The sequence below is a fragment of the Mugil cephalus genome, chromosome 8 (genome assembly GCF_022458985.1).
Source record: "Mugil cephalus isolate CIBA_MC_2020 chromosome 8, CIBA_Mcephalus_1.1, whole genome shotgun sequence".
Classification (NCBI taxonomy): Eukaryota; Metazoa; Chordata; class Actinopteri; order Mugiliformes; family Mugilidae; genus Mugil; species Mugil cephalus.
This window is the reverse complement of record NC_061777.1, coordinates 19,814,005-19,841,893: the sequence shown is the minus strand read 5'-3', so window position 1 is coordinate 19,841,893 and position 27,889 is coordinate 19,814,005. Positions and strand designations below refer to the sequence as shown.

General features: G+C 40.6%; 2 protein-coding genes across 6 annotated transcripts in view; one reads left to right on the top strand and one right to left on the bottom strand.

Moving 5' to 3' along the window:
* The window catches only part of glt1d1 (glycosyltransferase 1 domain containing 1), a 33,406-nt gene extending 30,443 nt beyond the window's left edge, over positions 1-2,963 (bottom strand). For 2 of the 4 annotated variants that reach the window (XR_007113225.1, XM_047591134.1), the window contains exons 1-4: positions 2,445-2,958; positions 2,042-2,193; positions 1,791-1,896; positions 343-394 (exon numbers count right to left, since the gene is read on the bottom strand). Coding sequence is in view for 3 of the 4 variants with exons in the window: in XM_047591134.1 (XP_047447090.1) it covers positions 343-394; positions 1,791-1,896; positions 2,042-2,193; positions 2,445-2,512 (378 nt within the window). In the remaining variant the exon portion in view is untranslated. Of the gene's footprint in view, positions 1-342; positions 395-1,790; positions 1,897-2,041; positions 2,194-2,444 lie in introns of all 4 variants that reach the window. The other 2 variants (XM_047591135.1, XM_047591133.1) reach the window with 2 other exon arrangements.
* Positions 327-27,889, top strand: slc15a4 (solute carrier family 15 member 4). Of its 2 annotated transcripts, none has more exons than XM_047591132.1 (9): positions 327-1,121; positions 3,465-4,093; positions 6,071-6,363; positions 6,979-7,120; positions 7,340-7,420; positions 9,695-9,875; positions 13,471-13,629; positions 17,371-17,529; positions 26,290-27,889. In XM_047591132.1, exons 2-9 carry the CDS (start codon positions 3,518-3,520, stop codon positions 26,439-26,441), a joined length of 1,743 nt encoding a protein of 580 aa, XP_047447088.1. In that variant the 5' UTR covers positions 327-1,121; positions 3,465-3,517; the 3' UTR covers positions 26,442-27,889. The 2 variants fall into 2 exon arrangements, with proteins under 2 accessions (XP_047447088.1, XP_047447087.1); XM_047591131.1 differs by lacking the exon at positions 327-1,121 and adding an exon at positions 3,051-3,256.

Genomic DNA, 27,889 nt, shown 5'->3' with positions numbered 1-27,889 from the left:
GAAAATCATCTTTTTTCCTGCCAAAACATCCTGAGTGATGGCGTCCAGGCTGTTGTAAAGGTGTGGAGGACAGTTACAATTGCGCACATATTGAAATATCTTGGTAAAATGCAGACATGCACATGCAACAGCCAAGCATCAAGATTTAACAGGTTGGATGGTTTTGGAAAGCCTGTACCCCCTACTCTTGTTAAATGTCTGATAGGGGGTATCACCTGTCTGCAACCCACAACCTGACATTCACAACTTCCTCTTCTCCCTGCAGAGACTGGCAGAAAATGTGCACATACAGTATGAACTGCTGCTGATATAGTATCTGAAATCAAAACAGTATAATCATACCAAAAATATTTCTGCCTCTTCTTTCAGTTTGTCAGTAAATGCAACAGCAAACCTAAATAGGAGCAAAAAGAAAAAAAAAAGAAAAAAGAAAAAAAAAACAACACTTTATTATCACTGCTGCAAAAAGGATTTCAGCAAAACAAGAATTTTCATTACAAGCACTACATTTTAGCCTTTCACAAGCAATGTCAATTTTGACAACAAAAGAGGAAAAAAGCAGCGGTAACAACAGTAAAACACATAAATCTCCATGCGGAGACAGAGTAGGTGAGAGAAAAAAACATCAACTTGGAGCTTGAAAGCTAAGAATTTCAGGATGAATACACAGAGAATACAAAGGAGAGTATTGCACAAAAACAGCACAAACAGTGATTCAAAACAGTGGGAAGACACTGATTTGTGTGCGTGCACTGTTACAATAGCCAAGAGGCTATGGGTGACCATCATCATGGTCTGCGTGAGGAGACTAAAAGCAGAGATGTGTGGATTAAGACGTTTGCAGTCACGAGACCTGGATCTTTCCAGTCATCCCAGACGGCAATATATGGCTGGAGCTGGATACCCAAACCATATATCCTCATCATTATGAAAACAGAGACAACAGTCTGAAGGGTCAAAGGACGACGTATTGATAAGTCTTCGTTGCTAAAGTGGGGGAGGACAGAAACCGCAACATGCACAGCTGGGGTTAGCTTGCCTGCGCTCAGCCTCATTATTACGTGCCAGGACTCCAGGAAGATCTTGAAGCGCTCCAGACCTTCTTTTTTTTCCCAGAACAGGTAATTGATACTCTACCCAATACTCTTTGCAACAATTCAGGTATTGGGGGTAGTTTTCTTTGTCTCGATCAGGCAAAGTTAAGAAAAAAAGTTTTGTTAGTATGTTTAAGGCTGAAAACAAATATTACATGATCAGTAAAATTAGAGGTTGCCTTGATTTCATGTGGAGAGAGTCAATTAAGTAAGTGGTCACATTTACTTCCTGCACAGACCTCAGGATGGCAGCATCTGCATCAAACCTCTATACAAGGGAATTGGTAAAAGAGATTATGATACATTGCAACATACTTGGTATGAATAATTAAGAGTCTATTATATATAAATACCACTGTACTGCAACATTTTCTTCATTTCTTCAAACAGAGCCAGCAGACATCTTATAGTAACAATTAAATCATTTGATCAAAATGTCACATGGAAACGATGCTGACGGGGGAGAATGCAAACTAATCACTTCATCTGTGCTCTCTGTCTTACTCTGAGATGGTAACAAGTCTGATATAAAACCACAAGTGAGAGTCATATGGCACTTCTAATGAATTAACAGCGGTATAAACAGGGCATACATTCTGTCTGATGTGTCAAGTCAAGGGGTAAAAAAATGTGAGTACTTATTTTGGAGCTATCTGGCCTCAAGCGATTTAAAATAGCAGCCAGCGGCAACGTCACCTGGCTCTCAGCAGCACCTGCTCCATAACCACACGCTTCTGCTCAACTTTCACATCTTCATTTATGTCTGTTCCGCCAAAGATGACGCCAAAGGGCACTTGGACGTCTGCAGCAGAGAGGGAAATAAAACAGAAAGGTTTGCGGGGCAAAGAAGCTGTATGCTCATAGGTAAGTAGGTGTGTTGTCACTCCGAAAAATGCAAATAAAGTGAAGGTACGAACAGTAGCCAGGCAAACAGGAAGAATGTTTACCTAAGAGAAGTCTGCCTGCTTTGAACAGATGAATGGCCAGTGCAGCCTGAAATGAAGGATTTCCTGATAACAGATCGGCCACATCAGCAGGAGACTGGAATTCTCCAGCATCTCTGAGCTCGCAAGTGTGTCCTGCTAATTCAATGTGGGACCTGTAATAAAACACAGTTCGCTTTGTATGGCTGTAAGGAAGACAGGGCGGTGGAGTAAAGTTATAATGCAACAGGTAGTTGCACAATGGCGGCAGTACAACTGTATTACAGTCATTGAGAAGCAAAGTAGGAACTTAAATTTAGAGATAGGTGTTATTAACAGTTAACTACAGTGCGTTTATTTAATGTCTATTATCAGGCAAAACACGTCGCAGCAGCTCTTTGGGCCAGTTAACGCCAATGTAAATTACCTTATTCTCTCAGCTGTAGTGTGGTTCCCGGTTTTAGGGCTGAGTGGAGCAAGAAAGAGTAATTTCATATCTCCACTAAATGCTGTTCTGTCGACTTAATTAGCACATTAACACACAAGTATCAGTAAAAAACTAGAAGGGCTAATACCACAGGCAGGAGCTGTGTGTTCAGGTAACCTCGCTAAACCGAACTCCTATCACATTTCCTAAACTCATGCCCGTAGCTTTCACGTCTGGCAGCAGCAAGGCCAGCTCATCTAGACAGCGCAACATGTTGCAAATGTTTACAAGTCCGTCTCCTATACGATCCCCTGGAAACACAGCGGTGGAACTCTGACAGGCAAATGATCGATCACTTAAATGAACGAGCGTTAAAGATCGAATTAAAAAAAGAAACGCACACAGCTCAAAGCACACCCATGCATTTTGATAATTCTGTAACGCCAGAATCAGCGGTAAAAGTACACATTTTTTTTAAAAGGAAACCGCAGTTCCACTTCCTTCTCCCGGTCGTACGGCGCCTGCGTGAAACGGACAGACTTGTACATCATATGGATGGTCTGCTGAGCTCCTCCCTGTGGTGCGTTTTATTTATAGATCTGTGCGTTCCGGAGCGACGCCAGCGTGACCCTGTTTCAACTGAATGTGTCACGCGATAGTACTGTGACACTGTTTTTTTTGTTGTTAACTTCCAGTTCTCTTTTGATAAAGTATTGCCTTTACAGGAACCACACTAAACCGTTTAGCGGCTCGCATTATCTAGGTCAATTGAGATAACTGAAGACGTCTGGGACATGTGTTAATTATTAAAGGTAATGTAAAACCAAACTCTTCCCAAAGCTGTTGGTGTGTGCTAATGCTAGCTTACTAATACTTTGTATTAAGTGTTGTTATTCTTGTGATAAGGAAAGAAGGGCTTTCAAGATGTTGTGAGTTCGGCACAGCTGGCTGTTTCGCTAGCGTACACAGTGCTGACAACATCTGGCTTAACCTGCTGTGTTTTTTTTTCTTTCTCCGCAGACTTGAACTCTTACTGAACAGGAAGAAACGTTATTCCCCCGAGTGAGTTGAAAATGGCTAACAACAGGGATGCCAACGAGAGCACCCCTCTTCTGGACTCAGGCAGTGGGAACAGACCATCAAGACCATCAGTCTTCCAAGGAAGAAGACTGGCATGTGCAGCCATACTGCTGGCTGAGTCGTTAGAAAGGATTGCATTCTACGGCATCACCTCCAACCTGGTCCTATTTCTCAATGGTAGCCCCTTTTATTGGGAGGGCACCCAGGCGAGTCAGGCACCTCTGATGTTCATGGGAGTTACCTACTTGATTTCACCGTTCGGAGGCTGGTTGGCGGACGCATATCTTGGGAAATTCTGGACTATTGCGTCGAGTTTGATCTTGTATTTTCTCGGTATGCTATTTTTCCCTTTCATTTCCCAAGAAGACACCAGGATACACTTGTGTGGAGAAGAGATGGCATTTCCCGTGCAACCTGCTGAGTGTCTGAACAGTAGCGCCATTCCACCAGGAGTAAGCTGCCCCATCCGTGCCCCATATTGTGGCCCAGTTGTTTACAGTGGACTTTTCTTAATTGCGTTAGGCGTGGGTACTGTGAAGTCCAACATCACTCCATTTGGAGCAGATCAGGTAGAGTATAAACAATGTCCAAACTTCAAAGTCTGTATTAAACACGGAGGTGTGGAGTTCGTCGTAGGCTAGAAAGGTTTTTGTTTTCCAGCATATGCTTGTAAAAAATTGAGTATGCACTGTGACATTGTGAGGCCGCACATGTGATGGGATGTCCGTTGCACCATGACATCACCGTGAGATGTCTTGAACAATATGGCCACTTATAAGAAGACATTTTTCGGAGCATAATGTAGAATCAGTGACATTTCTCCTTCACACAAACTTAGTCATCCAACAAGCACACAAGAGCAATGCTTTCAATTCTGCGTTAATGGTACCAAGAAGTCAGTTTGGTTACAAAATATTGTCAGATTAACCACAGGAGCTTCTACAAGTTCAGCCACAGAAATGGAAAGTGTTCTCAGTGGGGTCATTGTTTCTCAGAATGTCCTAACCAGGACTGAACAAAACCCCTCAAAGGGGACTGGTGGTGAATCTGATTAGTTCCTGAGCCCACCATGTTCTTAACAAGATTTTCCCATTTCTGGCAATGCTTCTTCGCAGAACTCTACTTTATGGAATACATCAGCTAGGGTTGTCTGGTGTCAGTGAGAGTACTGGCATACCAATATGAAACAACTTTTTTTTGAGTACTGAAGTTGAAATTTGAAATATCCCACATAAAATAACAAAATAAACCCTGATTTTTTTCTGTAGTGTTCTGCCGCATGTGAATACTTACATGTGCTCTGATTCCTGTTTTGGAATGAGTGACAGCTGGAATTGTGATCATTGTGAATTTTTAACTTAAGAAGCATGAGAGTGAAGTTACATTTTGCGGGGGCTGCACATCTGTATACACAGCTGATGGTGGGATGTTCTTGAGGTTGGGGCATTAAGTTTAAGCACAGCACAGGAGGCAAGAAAATGATATTGCACTTGTGGACATTTTGGTCCTTTTTTAAGTCATTTCAGATACCCATCAGCCTGTGATTAGAGTAATATATACTGATCATATTCTGTATTTGATGGAGGGTCACTGTTAAAACAAGATAGTGTATTGAATCTTTGCTGGATCTTGGCAGGACTAAAGGCCAGATGAAGTACGACCACTTACTGTGATTGATCTTGTGTCATTACCGTCCGTAGAAGAAACAAAAACAAATGTACTCTGCATCATTTGAAAGCATGTTATAATGCAGTTGTTGGTAACATAGCAGTCAAGTGTTTTGTAGTGGGCAACTTGCAGAGACGAGGCCCAGGAAGATTTATGCGCAGTGTCCTGACATTGTCTTCATGGTGGTTAATTGTAGCTGTAGCCAGGCATCTTTTGTGTTTATATATAAAAGACATATCCACTTCATCATGCACTGATAAAATCTCCTCTACGAGGATAACTGCCTCGGGGTTGGATCAGTGCCATTATGAGAATAATAATATTTCGTTGCATAGGTAGTAAAATTTAATTCATCGCAGTTTTGCTGGATTTAAAATATTATGTGGGAACCTCTGAAAAAAGAGTCAAAAATATTGTTTTGGATGTTTTACACTGAATGGTTTTGCCAACTTAATGCTACTATAAATATTACAAGCAAGGATAGGTAAGCCAAATATCAGTATTATTGAAATTATCATCGCCCTCACTAGACCTTTTTTCATGATGGCTCAGTTCTACTTTGGGGAGGTGCTGCTTTTATCATCGCTGGCTCATTATCATGGTTTGCTGGACACTAAATGGAAATGTGTCCCAACTGGGACGAGTCAGAATTTCTGCCACGATCAGTAATTTTAAGCGTTTTACTCAAATTTAACATCACGTTGTTATTGGTTGTAGATCGATTTGTAGATTGTTTTTAGATTTTTTCAAGCTGGTGTAAGTTTTTTATTTTCACTGATGACCATAGCTTTGTAGCTGCAAGCTGTTTTCTTTTACACAGTATTTATTTTGCATTCTAATGCGTATGATGCTCGTATGCTGTTTTCTTATGATAACAGGTCAAAGACAGAGGACCTGAGGCCACACGCAGATTCTTCAACTGGTTCTACTGGAGCATCAACCTAGGAGCCATCCTGTCTCTGGGAGTTGTTGCCTACATCCAGCAGAACTACAGCTTCGTGCTCGGCTACATCATTCCCACCGTGTGCCTCGGGATCTCCTTTGTGGTCTTTTTCCTGGGACGCACTGTTTTTGTCTCCAAGCCTGCCGATGGCAGCGCCTTCACGGATATGTTCAGGATCTTGGCGTTCACCTGCTGTTCAAAGAAACCGAAGGAGCCTAATCTTCTCCGGTAATGCTGGCATGTCACCTCTGTGTGTCATTTCATGTGCTGTAAGAATAATTCAAAAGTGGCAAAAAAGCAGTCATCAGCCACAATGGGTAGCCTTCCAGCAGTGTGGTAAATATTGTTTTCATGGCAGACGTTAGTTGAGTGGCGAATCCAGTCCAACAGAATAGGTGTTGTTGGTAGACCTTTATCATTAAGCTTCCTTTTGATCCCCATGTATAATTATTTCCCCCCCTGGTTTATGCATTAATCTTCATTCCCTGTGGTGAAAAGTTATTCTGAAGTGCTAATACTTGACTTTGAACCATAGTAACACATTCAGCGCAGAAACTTGACATTGAATATTTTAAGTTGGACTGTCCTTTCAAGAATGTCTTATTAAAGTATTTTCTCCAGAGATGGGGATTATAGGCTTTAGATTTAAGTTTATTTCTTATCTCTTTAAGTGCTGTTATTTAAGGGTAAGATGTTCACGAAAACGGTTGATTAAGTCAACCACTTCAACTTTAGACTAATTATAGTTTATTTAAATTCGTTTTTGCTTTTTATGTCAGTAATCACACTGTAGTTTAAAAATAGTTCAATCTATTTTTTTTTTCTCCGCTTTCGCCTATGAAGCAACAAACCAGCACTACTGGACAGCGCCAAAGAGACTTATGGAGGAAAATTTCCAGAAGAGAAAGTAGAAGAAGTGAAATCACTGGTTAAAATCCTGCCAGTTTTCTTTGCCCTTATTCCATACTGGACTGTGTACTTCCAGGTAAGATCAGTCAATTTATGAGCCATGTTTGGGAAAATTAAAATACAATGGAACTGAATATATGGACACAGGCAGATCTGCACCCATACGGGTTAATATGAAGCAACATTATTTTCTGTTTCAAAATTGGACAAGAATGGCTTTGCAGCAGACACCCTGGTGATCATAAAGTGGAGAATTACCTCATGCTGAGGCTCTAATCTGCTTATTGTGTTGCAGATGCAGACAACGTACGTCCTGCAGAGCCTCCACATGAGGATCCCTGATACTGCCTACAACAGCACCGCTGGCTCCCGTCAGGTAACCTGAAGTAGAGACACGCTCAGTCAATGTGCCTGTTTTTTGTTTGACTGAAAAATGGCACCAGACGGACGTGTTCTGGCACAGTAACTCTCCTCTATAACTTTAGAATTCTGTTGAATTAAACATATCAGCGTGCAATTCTAACCTGGTTCCACAAAACTGGTTTTGAACCAGATATTTTGCTGTTGAAACTAAAGAAGTCAGTAGGTCACTGACACACAATGGTAGGCAACAGCTGGAGGTATCAACAAAGGCTTGTAATGCCTTGAGGATTAAGGACTTCACAGACTAATACCTCTCAGATTAGCATCCTGGCTGCGATTGTATCTCTCCGCTGCAGCGCCTCCACCTGATTCTTTTAAGCGAATGCCGCTGCGTTACCTTAGTCTCCCTGACAGACTGTATATTGAGTTCTGGAGGGCTTTGAAGACTGGAACTCGCTCTGCTACTCCAGACGTTACACGACTCTTCAAAAGTTTAAAAAGCGGTGAAATTGAATAGACTAGAAATGCAGTATATATATTGCAGGATGTCTGTTCTTATTTTTGAGCAGGCATGCCTGAGGTGATAGTGAAGTCTGCTGTTTCACTTCACGGAAATGTGAAGTGAAACATTTGTCTGTAAACCCCCCCACACCTAGTCTAACCTCGTATGCTGGCTACATATATATTCCCATATTTCACAAGAATATGGGCAGACAGTAGCACTAATCCGCCTGACGCATAACTTGTATTCAGTCATTTCTGTCTGTGTTTAAGAACAATATTAGTCAATATTTTTTCCACATACTATTTATTGGGTATCAAAAGCAGAACTAAACCTTTTCCACTAACCTCAGCCCAACCTCAACACTTCTGCACATCAAAAGGGGGAAGTGAGATTAGATGCCTCTATGATTTGCTCCCTCACCTCACCTGACACATTTCAATGACAAGCCAGAGCACATACTGTCTCTTCAGGGAGACCGAACCCAGACTTTAAATAATAATTGGCAGTCTGAAGCAGAAGTGAATGGGTGGCAGTGATTTAGAGTGAGATTAAGTCTGTGAATTCATGGTAAATGTTTGCCTATTTGCATTTTTATAGGGTTCAGTTATTTTAACTAATTAATTCGTTAATGAATTCATTCAATTCGGAATTCTGTTTTAATGAAAAAAGGTGATACATACAGAGCAGTAGTTCTCAGTGTTAATGCCGTGTAATTTTCGGCGTTTAATAAATTCGTAGCCTCTGTAAGCAGACAGCAAGCAGAGATGGATTATACCCTCTCCCTTGATTTCATTTGACATTTTTAGATGTTTGAAAAGGTAAATCTAGATTAAAGATGATCTAGATTATGCAGAGATTATCCCATTTGTGCAAAAAATATCTAGCATAAATTTACATTTTCTTTTTTTCCTGGATTATTAATCATTTGTGAAGCAGTGACATTAAATATATATGCATATACAGTATATGTTAATTTTGCAAAGCTTTTTGGTCTGTTGGGACACTTCTGTCATTCACACCAGGCTTTCCTTGGCAGAGGAGAAGTCTCACTTTGCCTTTCCTATAATTTTGAATATGATAATGCACGAACAAGGGAGGAAAACACTCTCTAAGGAGCTGTGTATAGATTGCCAGCGGTTACTGCAAGAAATGGAAATTCAATTCGAGAATAAATGATGCTATCAGAAGTGTTAAAACACAGACGCATCAGGAGCTCAGATTGCACTTGGAATTTGAATTGCAAAAACAGCTCCAGCGGTTTGCAGCGTTTCAATTGCTCACTCAATGAGCCATTGTCTAAACTTGTAGATACTTCGTGTGCTTACAGTGGGTTTTCCATCTGATTGATATGTCAGCTGCTTTGTTGGCACAGTGTAATTATTCCTTTCAAAGATTGCACTTTATGGTAAGAGATTTGAGCTGGAAAACTTATTTTGAATTAACAGCTTGTTACATCTGCCACTTTTAATAGATAAGCATGTTAAGACAAGAATGCTATCGGCTCACTGCTGTGAATAACAATCTTAACATTTAATATCACTAATACATTTTTTTTGACCACGTGCTGTTTTGACCGTGAACTCAATTTGTTATATTTGATTTTGACCACCTGGGGGTGCCAAAGCAGTATTAGACTGACACACACGCGCACACGCGCGCACACACACACACACACACTTTACACGGTGAACTGTGTTGGAATGCGCTGACATTCTCTGTAGTTTTCATGCTTTGGTGCCTTTTGTACATTTTTATCTCATCTCTCTCGTCTGTATCCCCCAGATGACGTTCCGCTTCCCAGCTGCCTGGCTCACCATGTTTGACGCAGTGCTTATCCTTATGCTGATTCCCCTTAAAGACAAAGTGGTGGACCCCATCCTGAAACGCCGCGGCCTGCTGCCCTCCTCCCTGAAGAGGATCGCGGTGGGAATGTTTTTTGTCATGTGCTCGGCCGTGGCAGCGGGTGAGTGCACCGGCAGACGTATGCACGTCACTTAAGTGGGCCACACGAATGGCAAAGGAACCACAAGTTATTTTCTGTCGTGAATGCCACACGTAGTCCGTTCTCCCTTCGCGGTGAGCTTTGCCGTCGTATTCATCTGCCTCTTTTACCATTTTAAATTCCCGACCCAGTTTTTAAGTACTGATGCAAGGTACAAATTCATTTCAGTAGGAAGGAATATCTCGGCTGCTTAGTTTTGTGCTAAGCAGAGAACTCTGTTCTCTCAGCTGTGCGTTTGAGCCAGCGGTAACTTCATCCAACAGTGGATGCAGTATTTGGTCTTGTCAAAGAGAACCATCTGGCAGTACTTGGAAGATGAAGTTGCAGTTCAAATGACCGATTTCCGCATGCGTGTTTCTGCTCGTTTTGTTTGTTGATGCTACATGGCCCCATTACTGTTCTCCACATTGGTAAAATTATACACTGACCACGCTTCAGACTTACAGCTGCTTTAATCGCATTCTGAGTTCCCAAAATACACAAAAAACAATGTCACACTGGTGTGTTGCATCAACTTATATTAACTCATTCACTTTGACAGCAATAATACTAATACATCAGTGACTAACCAACAGTGGAACAAACAGACAAATAAACATTGTTGTTGAGGCAACATTTCATCTAGTCCAAGTATGATTTACAGGTATTTGACCAGTCCCTTTTTTTTTCTAACTAATGCATGCCTGTAGTGTGTTGCTTTTTGTAGGATTCAAAACTTGTCACAGATGCATTGTCTGTCCCTGAATCAAAACATCCCTTTTCCACCCAGAAAGGCAGCCTGGAGTTTGACATTTTTTCCTCAGCCTGTAGACCGCAGGGGGAGCTGTGGCAACTAACTTTCTGCTCCTTTGTTACTGCACTGGCATGCAGCAGCACTCTTCAGTCCTATTCACATCCAGTCTGTTGATTATTTTGGAAATAAAGTCTCAGCTAGACCCGTCAGTGGATGCTGCCACACCGACACATCCAGGCTAAAATCTTTTTAGGGACACTGGAGGCAGGAGGAAAGCACATCAGTGACACTCCTGAGAATCAGTGTACATCATATTTTCCACCCTGACGTTTCTCCTTTCACAGGCGTGCATTAGTATGTCCAGACTTAAATATTGTGTTATCTCATAAATATGCACTTAATCCAATTTTACAGCAGTTGTTGGGGATAGAAATAATAATAGATATAAAATAAAGATACATTTCAGACCAACAAACACACTATCAACTGTGTAAATACAGGAAATAATATAATCAGAGTAGAAATATAATCTCATCCATCTAATTCCTTGAATATAATTGGTTGGAATCAAAGTGAAGTTAGATCTTACTTATTATTATATTTGGTTACATGGAATTCACTAACTGGTAATTCTGTTAATCCTTGATTATTGCATATAAAAAGTAATAATTATTGCCTCTTTTGGTCACCTAACAGCAGAATGTGTGAAAGGCCAGATGTTCCAGAGACCTGCATGTAGAAAGCACAGCAATCAAAAGAGGTTCAGTGTCAGCATAAAAGAAGCGTTTCACAAACGTTAAAAGTTCACCAACAAATACAAAGAGGCCCATTAAATCTGCTCAAACATAATCTCACAAAGGGTGATATGACTTATAGACTGAAGGTTTACAAACTGAAGGAAATACTTTGTTTCTAAATACATATTTGTCCCTTGGTTTATGTGTAACAGAAAAAACATAGTCGCATAAACTCTCATCCATGAGAGTGCCTTAGTTTATATGGGTGTGGTGACAAAGTTTTTGAGGGACATCGTTAAAGCCGGACGTATTCCGTCCAAAACATCCTTTTCGATCAGTGCGATGAGGTAAAACCTCTATTAACCAAATCTAATGTGCCTACTTTCTGGCATAAACTAATATTTTCTCTTTAGAGGGCATGAGCTTCTCTAACGTGTTCAGTTTGATCTTCAAAAGCTATGCCTTTATTTACCTTTCCATTTGGCATCTTGAAAGAAAGTGTGGCGCTTGCATTCGAAATCAGGTAAAATAAATTCAGAATATTTCAGAAAGCAATTTTGACTGCCGGGAGTGGAGAGAAAGGGTTTATGACGGTGCAGTGGTGTGGACATTGGTCACACAACGGTTGGTGAATGCACAACTAGTGTGCAACACAGCTATGACCTGGATTTTTAGGAGTCAAATCAAAGACTGTAACAAATCTACGGTAATGGGATTTGTAAATGAGATACTAGGATAAAGTATAACTGCAATTATATGAGTAACACAAAAATAATGCTGGGTCCGTGTACTGTTTGTCACCAGCATTGCTTCATGTTGCACATATTAACTCATGCTGCACGCTGCTTTTTACTGGTATTAAATTTAAATGACATCCTCAGTTGGATTTGTGTGTGTCCTCGGCGCTATCTGCATCTGCCCGTTCGTTGAAATCGCGTTGTTTAGAGACTGACAGACGGATCGTTGTGGATGTCCGAGGGTGGCTCCTTTTGCCCAGAGAATAGCCAGGCGAACACATTACACTGCCAGCCTGCCACTCGGTGTCCCCTGCAGTGGCCGCGCCACTGCTGCTCGGCGTTAGAGTCGCTTTCATCACATTGTGCATGAAATGTGCAGGAATTCGCCTTGACTGGTGAGAGCGATATTTCACAGGGTTTCATCGTGCAGGCTGACACACGTGTCACAAGGACAGCTGGACCGCCCATGCAGCGTACGGGAACAGTAGAAGACACGCTGTCAAACAGACACTGGACTGTTTCTGATTATTTGTCTTCAACATTCCCAGATTTCCGCCTCACGCTGAGGCCAGCTCTGAAAAAGAAAAAAGAAAAAAAAAACGGAGCTGACATCTGTTTTGAGGAGATATTTTTTAGAATGTTTTATCGCTTTCTCTTAAGTCTGTGTTCTAATCTCAGCTGATCAAAGTTCAGCGGCCTTTAGGTGTTCAAAAGCATCTGGAGTTCAGAGTTGCCAGGGATCACACTGAGCTGTCTGATGTGTGATGTTTAGTTTGGAGGGAAAAAAAGAAAAAAAAAAAAATTGCTAGGATTTGTGTTTATAGTGTTGCTCCGGGCAGCCCAGTGGCTACGCTGCTCAAGATGGACGACCGGTATTATAGGATATTTGGATTACAAGGCTACAACTCTTCTCAAATATAGCATTAAGTGTAGTTATGATAGGAGGCTGTCTCTGGGAGTTATCTGGAAATAGCCACTGGTTACATGATAATAAGTATCAAATAAAGCTTTAAGAAGGCAGCAGCAGTTGATCACAGATGCTTGGTCCTTATTATTGAACTGTCTAAGCATTAGTAACAAGCAGGAAATGAAAATGTGTGGAGGACATCTTAATGAAGGGGTAGCGTAGCCTTAAAATGAGCTAAATCCTTAATGAAACGTCTCTGAATCCTCTCACTTGGGCAGCGCTCAGCTGTTTGTTGGTGTGTTTCTTCATCCTTCCCAAAAGATACAAGTCTTTAGATTAACCCAGTGCGTTGTTAGAGTCTATTATTCGTGTGTGTGTATGTATATTTTTTTTCTACGCCTCAGCTCACCGTGTGCTCTGTTTTCTGTGTCCATCCCATCAGGTATCTTGGAGACCAAACGACTGGAGATCGTCAAATCAAATGGTACCATTGACCAGGTGTTCGACAAAGTTACCTACTACGCAGCAGATCTACCCATATGGTGGCAGGTGCCTCAGTATGTACTGATAGGAATCAGCGAAATCTTTGCCAGCATTGCAGGTAAAGTTATTTGACATCTTCTGTGGACTTTTTCAGCTGTGTTAAAAGCTTTCCTTAAACACTATGGCCGGTTAACCATTATGATTCAGTAGACAGTAAAACCACATTCCTCTGTTGATGAGCCTCCTGCTTTGAGTTCATCTATTACACCGTCACTGAATAGATTGTGGTTTAAAACCCATTGTGCCCATATTTGCAAGAAGAATGCAATGAAGACTAATGTGTAAACCCCTTTTTGAACACTGTCTTTGATTCACTGCCAGACCGAACCAGCTTAATGGGCTTGTGGGGTGTAGTCCAGAGAAAATAGCCCGGGACATCAATTGATAATTGATCATCCTGATTTTCTCTCACCACCGCAAGGCACTGTTTAGTAATGGGACATTTTATAAATAAGGTGTGGATAAAGTAACCTTTTTACAATTGGAATGATGACAGATTTGCCTTCATCTCAGCCAGTGACCTCACATTAGTTCTTATCTGCTGCTTATTGTCCACCAAATACGGACGACGGTGAGATGGATAAATATTCATATGGGCTTTGTCGCAACATAATTAACATTAAGACTTTCACCTCAATGTGTCAGCTGATATGTCGTCATTTACCATCATGAACTCAAATATATTCGCTCATATTAAATACCCACAAGGACCCACATACTCCAAGAGAGATAATGTTAACACATTGCACTAACGCAAGTTCAACTCGTAATTATCCAATTATCAGTCTTCTCCAGCTGACACATTGATATATTGCTTTACGCAGAAAATTATAGTATGCACATTTATCAGTCCAGCAGTTTGACTGAGCTGGCAGTTACTTCTATAGACCAAAAATGAACCTTAAACATCTCCTGCGGAAGCACTGATAGTGTCACCGATGGTTTTATAACACTGGTGGTCGATATGGTGACAGTCTTCTACTGCAACATGTTTTTAGCCATGCTAGCAGCAGGGCAGTAGGAACGTTAGCCCGCCCCTCGTTCAGTCTGATAATCCTTCATTTCCCCCCTCAGCTGTTTGTGAACACTCACACTGTAACTATTTGTAATTTAGACATGAGGAATGCCCTGTTGGAAGATGTGCTACAGGATGTTCTTTTTAATTACGACACTTGACCAACCTCTCACTAGAGTTTCACAAATGTTCTCTCAGGTCAGGTTTGAGTCCCGAGTGTATTTGTGTTGCCTCTCAGATGATTCATTGTAGTGAATTTGATTTCCAGACACGTGCTCATAAATATGAGACTACCCATAATCCTTCACTGAAACATTACCAACATTACTAATGTTTGCCTTCCTGATGGAAGGGGATTTCATTTTCTTTTCTAGAAAATTATCAAGAAGACAAACATTGCATCAGAGCAGGTCAGAATAGTTAATTCTGGAACTTACAGCTTCAAATTTTTTTGAACACTTTAGTGGTATAAACTGAAAAGCGCTCGGTAAGCTGGCTCTTGTGAGCCTTGGCCTAACGAGGAAATGCCATTTGACTTCATTAATTCATTTAATTTCATTAACTGCCATTGGAGGTAAGGGTCACAATGATGTGACAAAATGAAGAATTGCCCTGATGCCAGATCAAACAGTAGCTGCACAATCTGAGACACGCGTAGAAACAATAAGGAATAATATTCCTCTTTATTAAAAGATGTGAAATGTGAAATCGTGTACCACGTTGCAGTGTGGCAGGCAGCTATGGGCCAATATTATCCCACAATGCACTGGAAATGCATTCACACAATATATTCAAGTTTATTTGTCTTTAGATCTTTTTTTTTCTCTACGCCTGTGATTTTATGGCTCAATTATCTAATTCAAGAATGACTCAATCATGGCCTCCAGCCATGATTGAGTCATTCTCCTGCTACTATGGGTAATGCTATTGTGGGCTCTCCCTTAGTTTACATGCTTTATTACTCAATCAAGACTTAAACATTAATATTTGAGACATTTTTTTTTCTTTTCTCTTAACCACACTGGAAGGACTTTCTAGCTAATCTAGTCACTTCAGGGTTTTTGTGGGAATAAACATTCATCCGTTTTAACTTCAAAATCCATACCTGCTGAAATGAGTCTGACAAGCTGATTAATAAGCTAGGATATTATATACCTCTTGAACAGACCTGCACAAGGCTTCTAAAAAATACTGGAATTTACGCAAATTGTACAGGGTCCCTCTGAAAGCCAAATCCAGACTTAACAAAGCTATAGGGATTCTTAAAATAAACGTGCTCTCCTCTCTCCCTCCACACCATCCCACGAGGCTTACTTCAAGGACAATTGGCTGACAGAATTGTGACATATGTCTGGTAAAGAGGAACATTTCCCCACAGTCGTCTTCTATTTGAATAAATCTGTTTGAAACCTCCGGTGCCGTCAAACTTCCTCAGTGCAGTCCCCAGTTTTGTAGGACAATGGATAATTCTTTCCGCACACACACCAGTTTTGTCTGCTGTTAGGCAGCGAGAACGTGGAAATAACTTGCAAAATTATTCCCTACAGTATTTTTAATTTGCGCGTTTGAAAAAGTTAATGCCTGATGCCTTTTTTTAAAGAAAGAAAAATGACTACTCCTCTGGAAAAAAAAAAGGATTATATAACCATTAAACAATTCCATTTCTTCCTCTTCTCTTTTTTCTTTTGGACGTAATGTTTTTGGTCAAGCTGTTTGTTTTGCATGCGTAGAAAGCCATGGCACCACTTTGATTGTATTAGAAATTGTTCTCACAGGGAGACAATCATGATTTAATGTAACGTTACAACGCTGGTCTGTATGTTCCCTCTGTAGTCAGAGATGTATCTTAGAACTCTCGCCAGCCTTTGTAATCCCCTGTGGTGTACATGGCTGTTGACCAGTGCTTTTTGCTTTCTAACGTTTAAGGACATAAACAAATGTATTTTTGGGACCTTCTGTAAAGGTTGTCCCTGTTTCCCACTAATAACCTTATGTCTCTGCTCTTATCTCCTTCCTTTTATAATGGTGCTTTTTACACAACTCAGGTATCTGTGGGAACTATTCATCACATTAATTTGTGCAGTGTTCCCCTCCAAGGAAGGTGTTAAAAGGCAAATGTATTTAACAGCAGCCCCTAATCTCTCCTGACAGATGTAGCTATAGGGCCTCATTTGAAAATATCATATCTTTGAGGTGCCATGAAATTATCAATGTCGGCTTGCAGCAAGACAGATCTTAAGGAAAAATGAGACACGGCTTTCCTGTTTTTTTTTTTTTTTTCTATACTCGTCTCGCTTTCTCTTAGGTTTCTTGCACATTTTCTGCATTTTTTTCCCCTTCCTTTTATGTCACAGTAAACACAGACTGATGTGTTTTTTTTTTTCTCCCAGAAATAAGTGCTTTTTTGAGGCCTGTACCAATCAAAGTAGGTACCCAACAATGTCAACTCGGACCAGTGCCACCATGGAAAATTAGCTGTCAAACAGCTGCTGAGGGGGCATATTTCTCTCAAACACAGTATTTGACAGTATTTAAAAGTCATTGTCGCTGTCAACAAAACCCATTGTGTAAGATGGATAAAGACCTGTAATATACCCCAGGACACAGTGTTACCTTGCTGTTCCACTATAAACTCTACATGTGTTCAACCAAAGTGTTTGTCTAAAAAGCACTATATTTACTGTCAGTTTGCGTCAGGTGATCCCACAACTTTGAATCTACTGCTATTACCAATTATGTCTCTTTACACCTATTTTTTTCTTTTCTTTTTCTTTTTTTTTACAGGTCTGGAGTTTGCTTATTCTGCAGCCCCCAAGTCCATGCAGAGCGCTATCATGGGGCTCTTCTTTTTCTTCTCTGGGATTGGCTCCTTCGTGGGTTCTGGTTTGCTGGCTATTGTCTCCCTCAAGGGAATCGGCTGGATGTCGTCACACAAAGACTTTGGTAAAATATACACTCATAATATGGGATGAAAGTGTCACATACCACCTCTAGAAATAGATCACAAATGAAACCAGCTATAATTGATATTTTAACAACCAACAAAGGGCAGTGTAATATCTAATGTAATCGAATCTAATCTAGTAGTGATGATACCACAGAATCATCACTGTCTTTCATTTAATTATTTTGGCTTTTTGTGTTTACTGCATTGGTTCACTCTCATTATTCGTTAAGGCATCTAACACAATTAGCAACTAGGTAACAGAGTTAAAAGGTGAATGGATAATTGGACCTACGTTCAGATGACTCATGCTGCAGTTATGTGACTGTTAAAGTAACCAACCGTAAGCAAAAGTAAGCAAACTGCTAGTTTGCCATATTAATATAAAATCTGATAATACATCACGATCCTACCATGGACTGCGATGGTCCAGGTCGTACCCTGCCTCCTGCGCAGTGCCAGCTGTTATACAAGTAAACTTATACAGTATAAGTGGTTATGTATAATCGATGGATGGAATACATCACTGTTGTCTTTACAGCTCCTGCTGCCAGAAATCATTCTATACCATTTCCATAATGTTAGTCTTCAATAAGGATCTTTGAATAAATATTAATTCTGTTATGCAGCTGTAAACCCAGCATTATAAAACATGGGTCCTGATGTTGCAGAGAAACACACAGTAGTCCAGTTTGTTTGTATGTCTTTCATACACAAGAGGGTATTGTTTTTTGCTCAAACTTAAAAGGTTGTTCTACTCAAAATATCCTGATACCATCATCGTTATCAAAACAGCACAATAGTGATTGACCTTTACTTAGACCTGTCCACAACCCACTTGGAATACATTTTGTGAAGCCTACTGTTTGATGTCCAGTGCAATAAGACTGTGCTACGGACTATCTGCATACACAATATGCTTGAACCCACAGGAGAAATGTTGGTATCAGTTCAGAATACAGAAAGTTTTTCAGGAGTGTCCCTAGGAGTGTTCAGCTTGTGGTGATTTAAAATCCACTTAAAGACTTTGCAAGTTAGACATGGAGAGGAGTCCAACACTCAGCACAATTCTCTTGTTTTAAGAGTGTTTCACATCATAAATAGACATGTTAGGCTAATGACAAAAGGTTTGTGTAAATCTGTCCAAGTGGTAGAATGAATAGCATGGCAGGATGGATGGGTTCCCCGGCGAGTGGAGGCTCCCAACCCAGATGCACTTTTGCCTGAGCATGCGGTAAATAAGCCAACACTGTAAATTGTTTATCCACAAACAGCTAATAGCTCATTAATACGGACAGGTAGGGAGGTAGTTCTGATGATGTTAGCACTGGAAGATGCTCGGTGTGCTTCATAAATCCATCCTTTGCTCAGCCTTGCATCACTCCAGGGGAAGTGAAACTAAAGCCGGATTGCCCGTAAGACTCCTTTTGCTTTCCAAAACATGTCATTTAGAAGGTGAGTTTCAGAAATGGAACAAAACATCCTCCTAGCCACTGATAAAAGACACATGGCACAAAGCTTGGGCATTAAGTACAGTCAGGAATCATGCAGTTTGTTTTTTTTTTTTCGCTGTTTGTTGGATGTTAGCTTCTTCCACATCTTATGGCTCTCTAGGTGGAAGGGATTCAACTTATTTCCATGGCTGCGGGTGAAATTGTGTGTGGTAAACAGCATCTTGGGTGAGCTGTGCTGAGTTGTACTGAGCGGCACGGGCCTGAAGACAGACAGCAACATTAATCACAGGCTGGGGGTCTGATTACGTAGCTGTGCTCCTCTTAAGTAAAGCTGTCCCTGGAGCTTTACATGGAGGTGGCACTGCTAGTTTGGCATCTCACTGGTGGCTGCTCAGCTCTCCTGTGGTTCTGTAGTTCCATCATCCCACCTCTCTGCACGAACTAATGTTAGTCAGCAAAGGTAAAATGTCACACAAAGAATCCCTCACGTTTGTACTTCATTACGGTATTTCAAGAAAGAACAGTCGAGGTTCAGCCCGTTGTTGTTGTGGTGGAGACACAATGTTGAATAAAACAGCTGTTCTACGGGACTTACAGGATGCTTCACTCAAAGTTTAAGTTAAGTTTGTAATAATACATTCTGGTAACGTGTCAGGTCCATAAGCAAAATGATTTGTACTCAGTTCAGTTTATTCAGTTCTCTGCCACATTATCTCCTGACCTCTTCTATTTTTTTTTTATGAAATTCATGCTAATCTGTAGCAGATCCTCAACACCAAATGCAAGTTTTAAATTTAACCAACAATGCTATCCAATACCTAAATTAATGTGGAAAAAGTAATTCCAATTTTGACCATAATAGCTATTTTTGCCACCTTTAGCATTGGCTCAATCTCTGACATGATGGTGGTGGAATTTCCCCCATATTTGTTGTTCTTGTTGTTGTTATTTTGCAGAATCTAATTAGTGCAGCCACAATGCAAGGCTTTGCAAAAATGATCTTAGTTTTGGGTCCTGTCTCATCATCTCAGTGGATTTAAGTAATTTTGCCAGTTTCACTCTTTTTAAGCCATTCAGAGGTGGACTCCCTCTTATACTTGGGATCAGTGACTTGGTGCATAAAACCAGTTACACATCACTGGAACTCTGTGTTTGGTTAACATGAGTCATGGGGGTCATGGACACGGGCCCTTGTCTTCCCAGACCGTTGGACACATTGGGATGGACCACATTGGTCTGTAGAATTTGCTCAAAAGTGTTGGCGTCTTAATGTTCTTCCGAATTAACAGTGTTTGTAACCTCATCACACTCTTGTGGGTGCCAGTTTTTGCTTTGTTTTTGCCTAGTCTTTCTTGTTTTGTGGGGGTTAAGGGATATATATATATATATATATTGTTACTTTTCTCCATTTTAATTTTTAATTATTTTATTATTCTTTTTAATTCTGTGATTTCTGTTCATCCGATTAACAAAACATTAAGCAAGCAGTTGACTTCAAGAAAATGTTCATTTGAAATGCACAGCATTTGCAGTATTTACGAGCAAGGAGAATATTTGGTGAACACAACTTAATAATTATTCATGTGGCATAATTCAGAAAGGTATACTCCCGTAGAATATGTGTGCCACATACACAGATGAACAGGAACAAAAACTGTTCACTTGTTCGACGAAAAGTGTCGTCATTGCAGCTTTTTCTTGGGAAGAAATTACCATACAGTGGTCACCCACAACATTATGGCCACTGACAGGAGAAGTAAATAGTATCACTGACCATCTTGTGACAGTCCAATGTTCTGCTGGGAAACTTTTGGACCTGGCATGTGGATGTTACTTAGACCAGACACCTCCACCCCATAGCAATGACCCTCAATAGATCCCAAACTGATCAAGTATCTGTGGGATGATCCACAGAGTCCCCTCTCATCAACCAACAGGACCCAAAGGTCCCCACTAACAACATCCTGTTACCAGACACCACAGGACACCATCAGAAGGACCATGTCCATTCTCTGATGAGTCACAACTGTTACCACTGTACAATATTAGAAAGGTGGTCATAATGTTATGTCTGATTGTTGTCCATGGTCTGCAGCCCTTGTGTGAAAATGTTTTTTCAGTATTTATTACATCTGTTCTCAATCAGTGAGCCTGTGTTGAAATTATTGATCCGTCAAATCCAACAGTGCATTGTTTTCCACTGTGGTTACATGTGGTTGAGCTGTCAGCCGTCATTTATTGGTTATTTTTATAGGTCTGGTGTAACAGTACAGTTCATCCTTTCCTGCATCCACCACTTTTTACTTCATACGTCCATCAAAGATCAACCTTTACTCCCTTCACAAAACGATCCTTTTTAGAGGAGGAGGGTTTTGTCTCTGGGACAAAATGACTTTTGCATTTGATTTGCTCCTCTTTTGTAACGATATCATTCACTCGAAGTAAATGTTTTTTTTTTCCGTTTTTTTTTTTTTTGTGAACCTCTACGGTCACATGACAGGAAATGGCCTTTTCTTTGACCGGTGTTGAAGTCCTGACTGATGTTATATCAGATGTCTGACGTGTTCAGATATTCACAGCGAGCTGACATTCACACATCCTGTTCAGCCACACTCAGTGAAATGTCACTGTTTTAATGGAAGCCTTTAATGTCAGGTCTGGCAAATTTAACGGGATCTTTTATTGTGTCTGAAAGGTCTGGATGAAAATGTAATTTTTGGTGCATGTATTAGACATGTCAGAGGTAACAGAGGCCCAGAAACGTAGTTAGAACGTTGCAATCATTTACAGAAGTCCACTGTTATACAGTTTTCAAAGGCAAATGAGAGCTGCGGAAAATATATATTTATTTATAGATGAAAAAAAAAAAACTTGCATTGATTCTCTCGCTGATTTTATTCTGAGGCAGAGGATGGCATTGAAGGCACTGGAGCATTAAAATGTTGGGTCATTGCACTGAAGGTCTGGATCAATTGATCCATTTTCAAACATTAAATTGATATTGACCCGTTTCATCTGGACTCGCATGGTCTGCGCTGACGCACTTTCAGGTAAATTATCCCGCAAGATTATATCACTCAGATATTAGATGGCTGACCCCTTCTGTTGGGGTCATTACGTGTAATCACGATCTGTATTTTACTAACTCAGACCTGTCAAGCAGAACCTCTGAGCACATGTGAAAATCTCAGAGACTAATTTATGTAAAAAACATGTCCTAAAATCTTCCTTTCTTGGAATTTGCCTGTAAAATAAGTGCCAAATATTTACAGTCTTCATCAACATATCTGCTCTGTGTCCTTGTTTGTTCTTTTGCTGCTGTAATCGGCCTTCTACATTTTTCCAAAGTGCTTGGCAGCCAAGTGGGCCCTGGTGGGCTGGAGACTGAAGGAAGGAGACTGAGCCTAATTTAATGTCTAATGAAATTAAGAAAAGCAACACTTAGAAAGTTGAAAGCTTGCACAATTTTCAGAGCTGTTCAAAGAATTGGATGTTGCTTTTTGACAGTCCCCTTTTTCATTTCTTAGGTTGTAGTTAAGAGGGAACTTTTGAAAACTAGAACAAAGGCTGTGATCCAGTCATCTGTCAGACTAATCTTAAGGCTGCAGGAAAAAAGAAAAAGAAAAAAAGAATTCCTTCACTGGAATGAAATCGTCCTAAAATCAGGATTTGTTACAGGCCTGGTGCTGACATTCAGAGTCAACCTCAGATGTAGTTGAATGTGTTTCTGTAAATCTCGCTCCTATTTGTGGATCACATTTCGGATATTGCTGGCAAGTGTACGCGTCTTCTCCCTCTATCATCTGAATGCTGAATTTCTTGCTTTTTGTAGATGTTGTTTTCTTTATCAAGACCGTAACCAACAGATTTGGTTTACTATCTGCTGGCAAATTAACGCTCACTACAGATGCACTCTCCCTCCCGCGCTCTGCTGTCGAGCACATTGTTTTGTACGTCCTGAATTATTCACCCACTACTTCGGTTCTTGATGTATTTCTCATAATTTAAACATTTGACCAGATAAAGATTAGAACAAAACGAGTTAAGACTGCAGCCGGGGTCCATTAATGGAGAGAGAGACTTTATCAAACGGGGAAATTTCCCTGTTGCAGAAGCAATGTACAGGCACTCAGCACTCAAATAACATATACTAAAGATAAACAATAAAAAAAAAAAATGGAAAACAAAAATCTATATACACATTATTTACACAAATAATAAAATATTTTTAAAAAATGAAGTGAAAGGAATTTACAACCAAACAACCATGTGCAAACTGTAGCGTTTCTTGAGACAACAAAGCTGTGTGAGCCTCATCGATAAGGTACTCCGTTCACCGACTATTGTCTGCTGGAGAGGGCGGTTGATAAGAGTTTGTTCAGTGTCCTCCTCTCCACCGCTGATTCAAAAGTTTCAATGACAGAGCCAGCCTTTCCTGATCATAAGAATGAGGCATTCCAGCATCCACAGTTCTTCTTTGTTCCCATCGATCAGTAATTACAAACAAGGACATGTACAGAGAGTTAGAAAGAAAAAAATCCATGCACACCACACGCGTGGTTAGATCTGCTCGACTGGTCGCAAGTGACGGCGCAAAGTGTTGGTTTGGTGGAACTGTAGTTGAAATGTGAACCACGTTTTGATCATCAGTTGAAAGACAAACTTCCCAACAGGAACGGCAACGATCCCAAACCTGAGGGCGGCGTCCAAGCCGTCACCTTTCCTTAGAACGGTAAAAACACTGGATAGTTGACCCTGGCATTTGCTGCATATTTGATGTTGAGATGAATGTTAATGAATCCCAAATAATTTCACTTTTAAATTAACTGCTTTAATTTGGTATTAATTGTGTGGAAAACAGAGATGAAGTTCAATTCGTTATTTTCCAATTGATTAATTCCAATTAATTGCTCGTGTAGCCAGTGTTTCAGTCAGTGTAGAGCTCAGCATGTGAGACATGTGTCTACAGGAGAGGAGCTATTCAACACAGTGTAAGGGGAGTGAGAATTCTATTTATTTATGTATGTACCCATGTAGGAAAAATATATTAGTACACTGTACCGTGTGCAGAAATAAATAACCTGTAATTTTGTAATGAACCGAAAAATTGAACAACTGCAGCTGTACTTTTGGTTTCCTGTTAAGAACAGTTTCTGCTGTGAAGAAAACCTTAATCAACCTCATAAACACATCCATACAAACCACTCTGAGCAAATGTGCTTCACTTATAGAACAATATGTAAAACATGAACTAATATTCCTTATTATTCCCCAGCTAGTAGAAGCATTTAAATCGACATAGAACCGCTGGTAACGGGCGATCAGCGTTAAATCAGTCTGCACCAGTCAATAAATCAGTGGGAGTAATTCTCCCGATATGAGTTGACCACAGCTTCTTTATTCTGTATGAAAGCTTTGCCCTTCAGTTCATTAGATCTGTGCAGCCATTTGAGGGGAGCGGGGCCGATGCATTGATAAACCCGCAGCCTACACACAAGTCCTACACACAAGCACGGTGTCGTTACTTGACATCTGCTGTGTTTACCTTGACTGAATTACCTCCAAATTACAGCATGCTACTACAACATAAACATACTACGACATTTAATGTGTCTGGTGTAACACTGCTCTTTATGCATCACATCCGCCTGTCATTTTTGTTGCTGTCGCGCAATTAAAATACTTTCTTGTAAACATGTTGCAATCATGTCATACCCACACTGTGCTGAAAACACATTCACTGAAGCAACGGTGTGCATTGTCCATTCTTTCTACAGCGTAGTGTTTATGCGCTGTTTGTGTAAACGATGACGACTTGGAGCACACTTTGTATTTGAGTTCGTCTCTCACCTGCGCCCGTACGGCGTTTAAAGTGTAGATTCGTCCAGTTAAATGAACAACAGTGAACGCGTTCAAAAATGTCTTGGTGAAAAAGTGAAATATCTTGAGCACCATCTTGACCCAGGGGGGGCGGTTAACTATGAACTGACAAGTGTAATTAGACTGTACTTGAGTACACAGGACTTGATTGGAGATTTTCCCCCATATCTAATTAAAATCAAGCCGGCTTCTCTTTCCCTGACTCTTTATTCCGTGTGACAGCTCCACATGAGGAGCTAATAAGAGGTTTCAGAGGAAGATGGAGATTGCTTCCAGTTTTCACATTTAATCGTTTTTAGATAATGTAGGACATAAGCTACAGGTTTCTCTGTCCACAGGTACAACTGGCCCTTTTTTTATATATATATCGGGGGTAGTAGCCATTTCATCCTAAAAAGCCTCCATGTCTAGCAGCAGCAGCAGTAAAGAGCATCATCTCATGCTGGACAAAAGCTGCTCTAATGCCAATCCAATTGTCTTCATACTTGAACAGTGAAGACAATTGTATTGTAGTCAGCTTTGCCCTTCATGTAAACCCCTGGCGGGACGAAAACAGGATTTGTTTGAGCTTCCCTCTTGAGCTTCTGCTGAATGAGGGCGACCACTTCAGTCCAGCTAATGTTAAGACAGTTTAGAGTTGCTGCCGGCTGAATTCTCTAAAACCAAAACAAAAATGAATAGTGAATGTCAACAAACACCATGGCTCCAGTTTTTTTTTGTTTTTTTTTAGAGCTTGAAATGTGCCGTATGTCAGCCTCAGCGCGGTCTTTTCGTCTTCCCCTCTCTCTTGTAAACAAGTCACATTTCAGTCCTGCAAATCACAGTGGAGGCGCCCCTTTATTTTTTTTTTATCCCTTTTTTTTTCCATCCCGGTCCCGTGAGAAAACAAACAGCGCTTTAATACCGATAAAAAGGCTCCATGGCTTGAATCACACCTCGCGTTGCTGCGTTATTTTTTTGATACTTCAGTCCCTTCTCATCAATGCCGCCTCCCCGTGTCAGCGCTGAAGAGTGTGGTCAATGGCTGCCACTTTCAGAGGGTTTCGCTGTGCTGAAATGAGAAGTAACAAGCGCTCCTACCCCCCGCTGAAGACTAATTCCTGACAGAATCATGTTTCCCCGCCACGCTCCCTTCAAGTCGGCCTTTTATGTCTAGCAAATACACGGCGGCCTGTCACACTTGTGGCCATTTACCTTTGCCTCTGGTGTTGTTTTAATATGAAGGAGTACTTTGTGATAAAAAGAACCCTCCCGCTGTTGCCCTCCGAATATGTCGGGAGTGATGCTTTTTGTTCTCCAAATATCCACACCCGTCATTTTGCCACGGAGCTCTCAGCTTCTAAGTGTAACCATGAATGCCAGTTTTATTGTCGGGAGTCTCCGTTAAAGTGTTTTATTAAAGTCGTGATGCTCCCTGTCTTGTAGGTAATATCAACGACTGCTCCCTGCACTACTACTTCTTCCTCCTGGCCGGGATCCAGGGCGTCACCTTATTGGTCTTCCTTATCGTCTCCGTCAAGTACGACAAACAGAGGGGCCGGGCGGGGAGTCAGCGGCAGAGGACCACCTCCTCTTGACCCCAGCTCCGCTCGCAGTAACCCCGCCCCACCACGTCTGCCTTCTCCTGTCATATTGCTCAGCGCCCAAAGACCCGATAGGTATTAACTAATCCTCCCACGGTAGTTTTGGTACGTACAGTTTTTCATAACAGGTTACGTATGATCTCGACTGCACACGTATTTATATTTCTTATAGCTTTTATGTGGGGGATTCCTCATTTCCTAATGGTTTTACATCCCTGGGCGATCGCACAGATATCACTGGAAGAATAGAGGTCGTCGTCACAGTCATTACTACTGTGTTTACTCCTGTTGCCTTTCTTTTGATTGTTTGCACTTAAAATGAGGAGTGGTGCCATAAAATGTGATACATCTGGCAATCTGGAAGAAGACTTTTTGTACTTTCTGTTCAGCACGTCAGTATTTTAATTTACACTTACATACACTGCCTGAAATTAGAGTGTCTGCGCATTACATTTTTACATGCATGTCCGCATTATTTCCCCCATTGGGTTTCAAACACTTAGTTACACGATCATATTAAATGGGGAATCTGTTTTAATGCCGTTGCTCTTTTAGGAGATTCCAAATAAGGACACTTTTTTGCCCTTTTTTTATTTTTTCTGTTTGACTAATGTTCATGTCTAACACTTAAGAAGAAATGTCACCTTTCATTTGTTTTTCTCTCCTTCTAACCTCAGTATACAGCACCGTACCTTAACAGTATTTTAAAAATACTCGTTGACTCCTGTAAAGCTCCACAGCCGTTTTTAATTTCTGGTCAAGCTGCAAAATCGCACTTCTGCACGGAGAAAAGCTAATTAGAAACTAACCATTAGCTTAACTGGCAACCTTGAATGTAGCTCTGAAAAAACTCGAGGCACTAATGCTTGGGTCATTGACATCATCTCTATATTTAGAATTTAGTAGCAAAAGACTATAAATCTCTACACTGAGAGTTTTTGCTTTCAAAAACTTTTCTCAGAGTTACCACGACTTTGCAGCTCCACCAGAAAGTGGTTCAAAATGAAGGTTCTCTTTTATTGTTGTATTTATGAGACTGATGCATTTGTTTTAGCTTTGTAAAAACTGTTTCTCCAATCCTCAAATTAAAAGTAAAGCACAAGGTACATTGTTTTATTCAGACAAGCAAACTCTCAGGGCTCTAGGAACAGTGTCCAGTGACATACGGTACCTTGTTATCAGATGTAATTTTGCCTTCGTTATCTCAGAACAAACTGCCCATTAACGTGATTATAGGCCGTGTTTATTTGATCAGATTATGTTAAATGTATGATCCTGTTTTATTGCCTATTATATATAATGTGGCTTTTTAATTTCAGTCATTTATAAAAAGATTTATTACATATTATTTTGGAATTACATTCTGTTCAAACGTGACAAAGCTGTAATTTTGTTTTGTGGTTATATTTGTGCCTATTAAAGTGTAGTACATTGAGAACTTC

Coding starts and splice junctions, on each gene's coding strand:
- slc15a4 (XM_047591132.1), top strand. CDS start 3,518: ATGGCTAACAACAGGGATGCCAACGAGAGCACCCCTCTTCTGGACTCA. Junction 6,364..6,978: donor AAGGAGCCTAATCTTCTCCG/GTAATGCTGGCA, acceptor TCGCCTATGAAG/CAACAAACCAGCACTACTGG. Junction 7,121..7,339: donor ACTGGACTGTGTACTTCCAG/GTAAGATCAGTC, acceptor ATTGTGTTGCAG/ATGCAGACAACGTACGTCCT.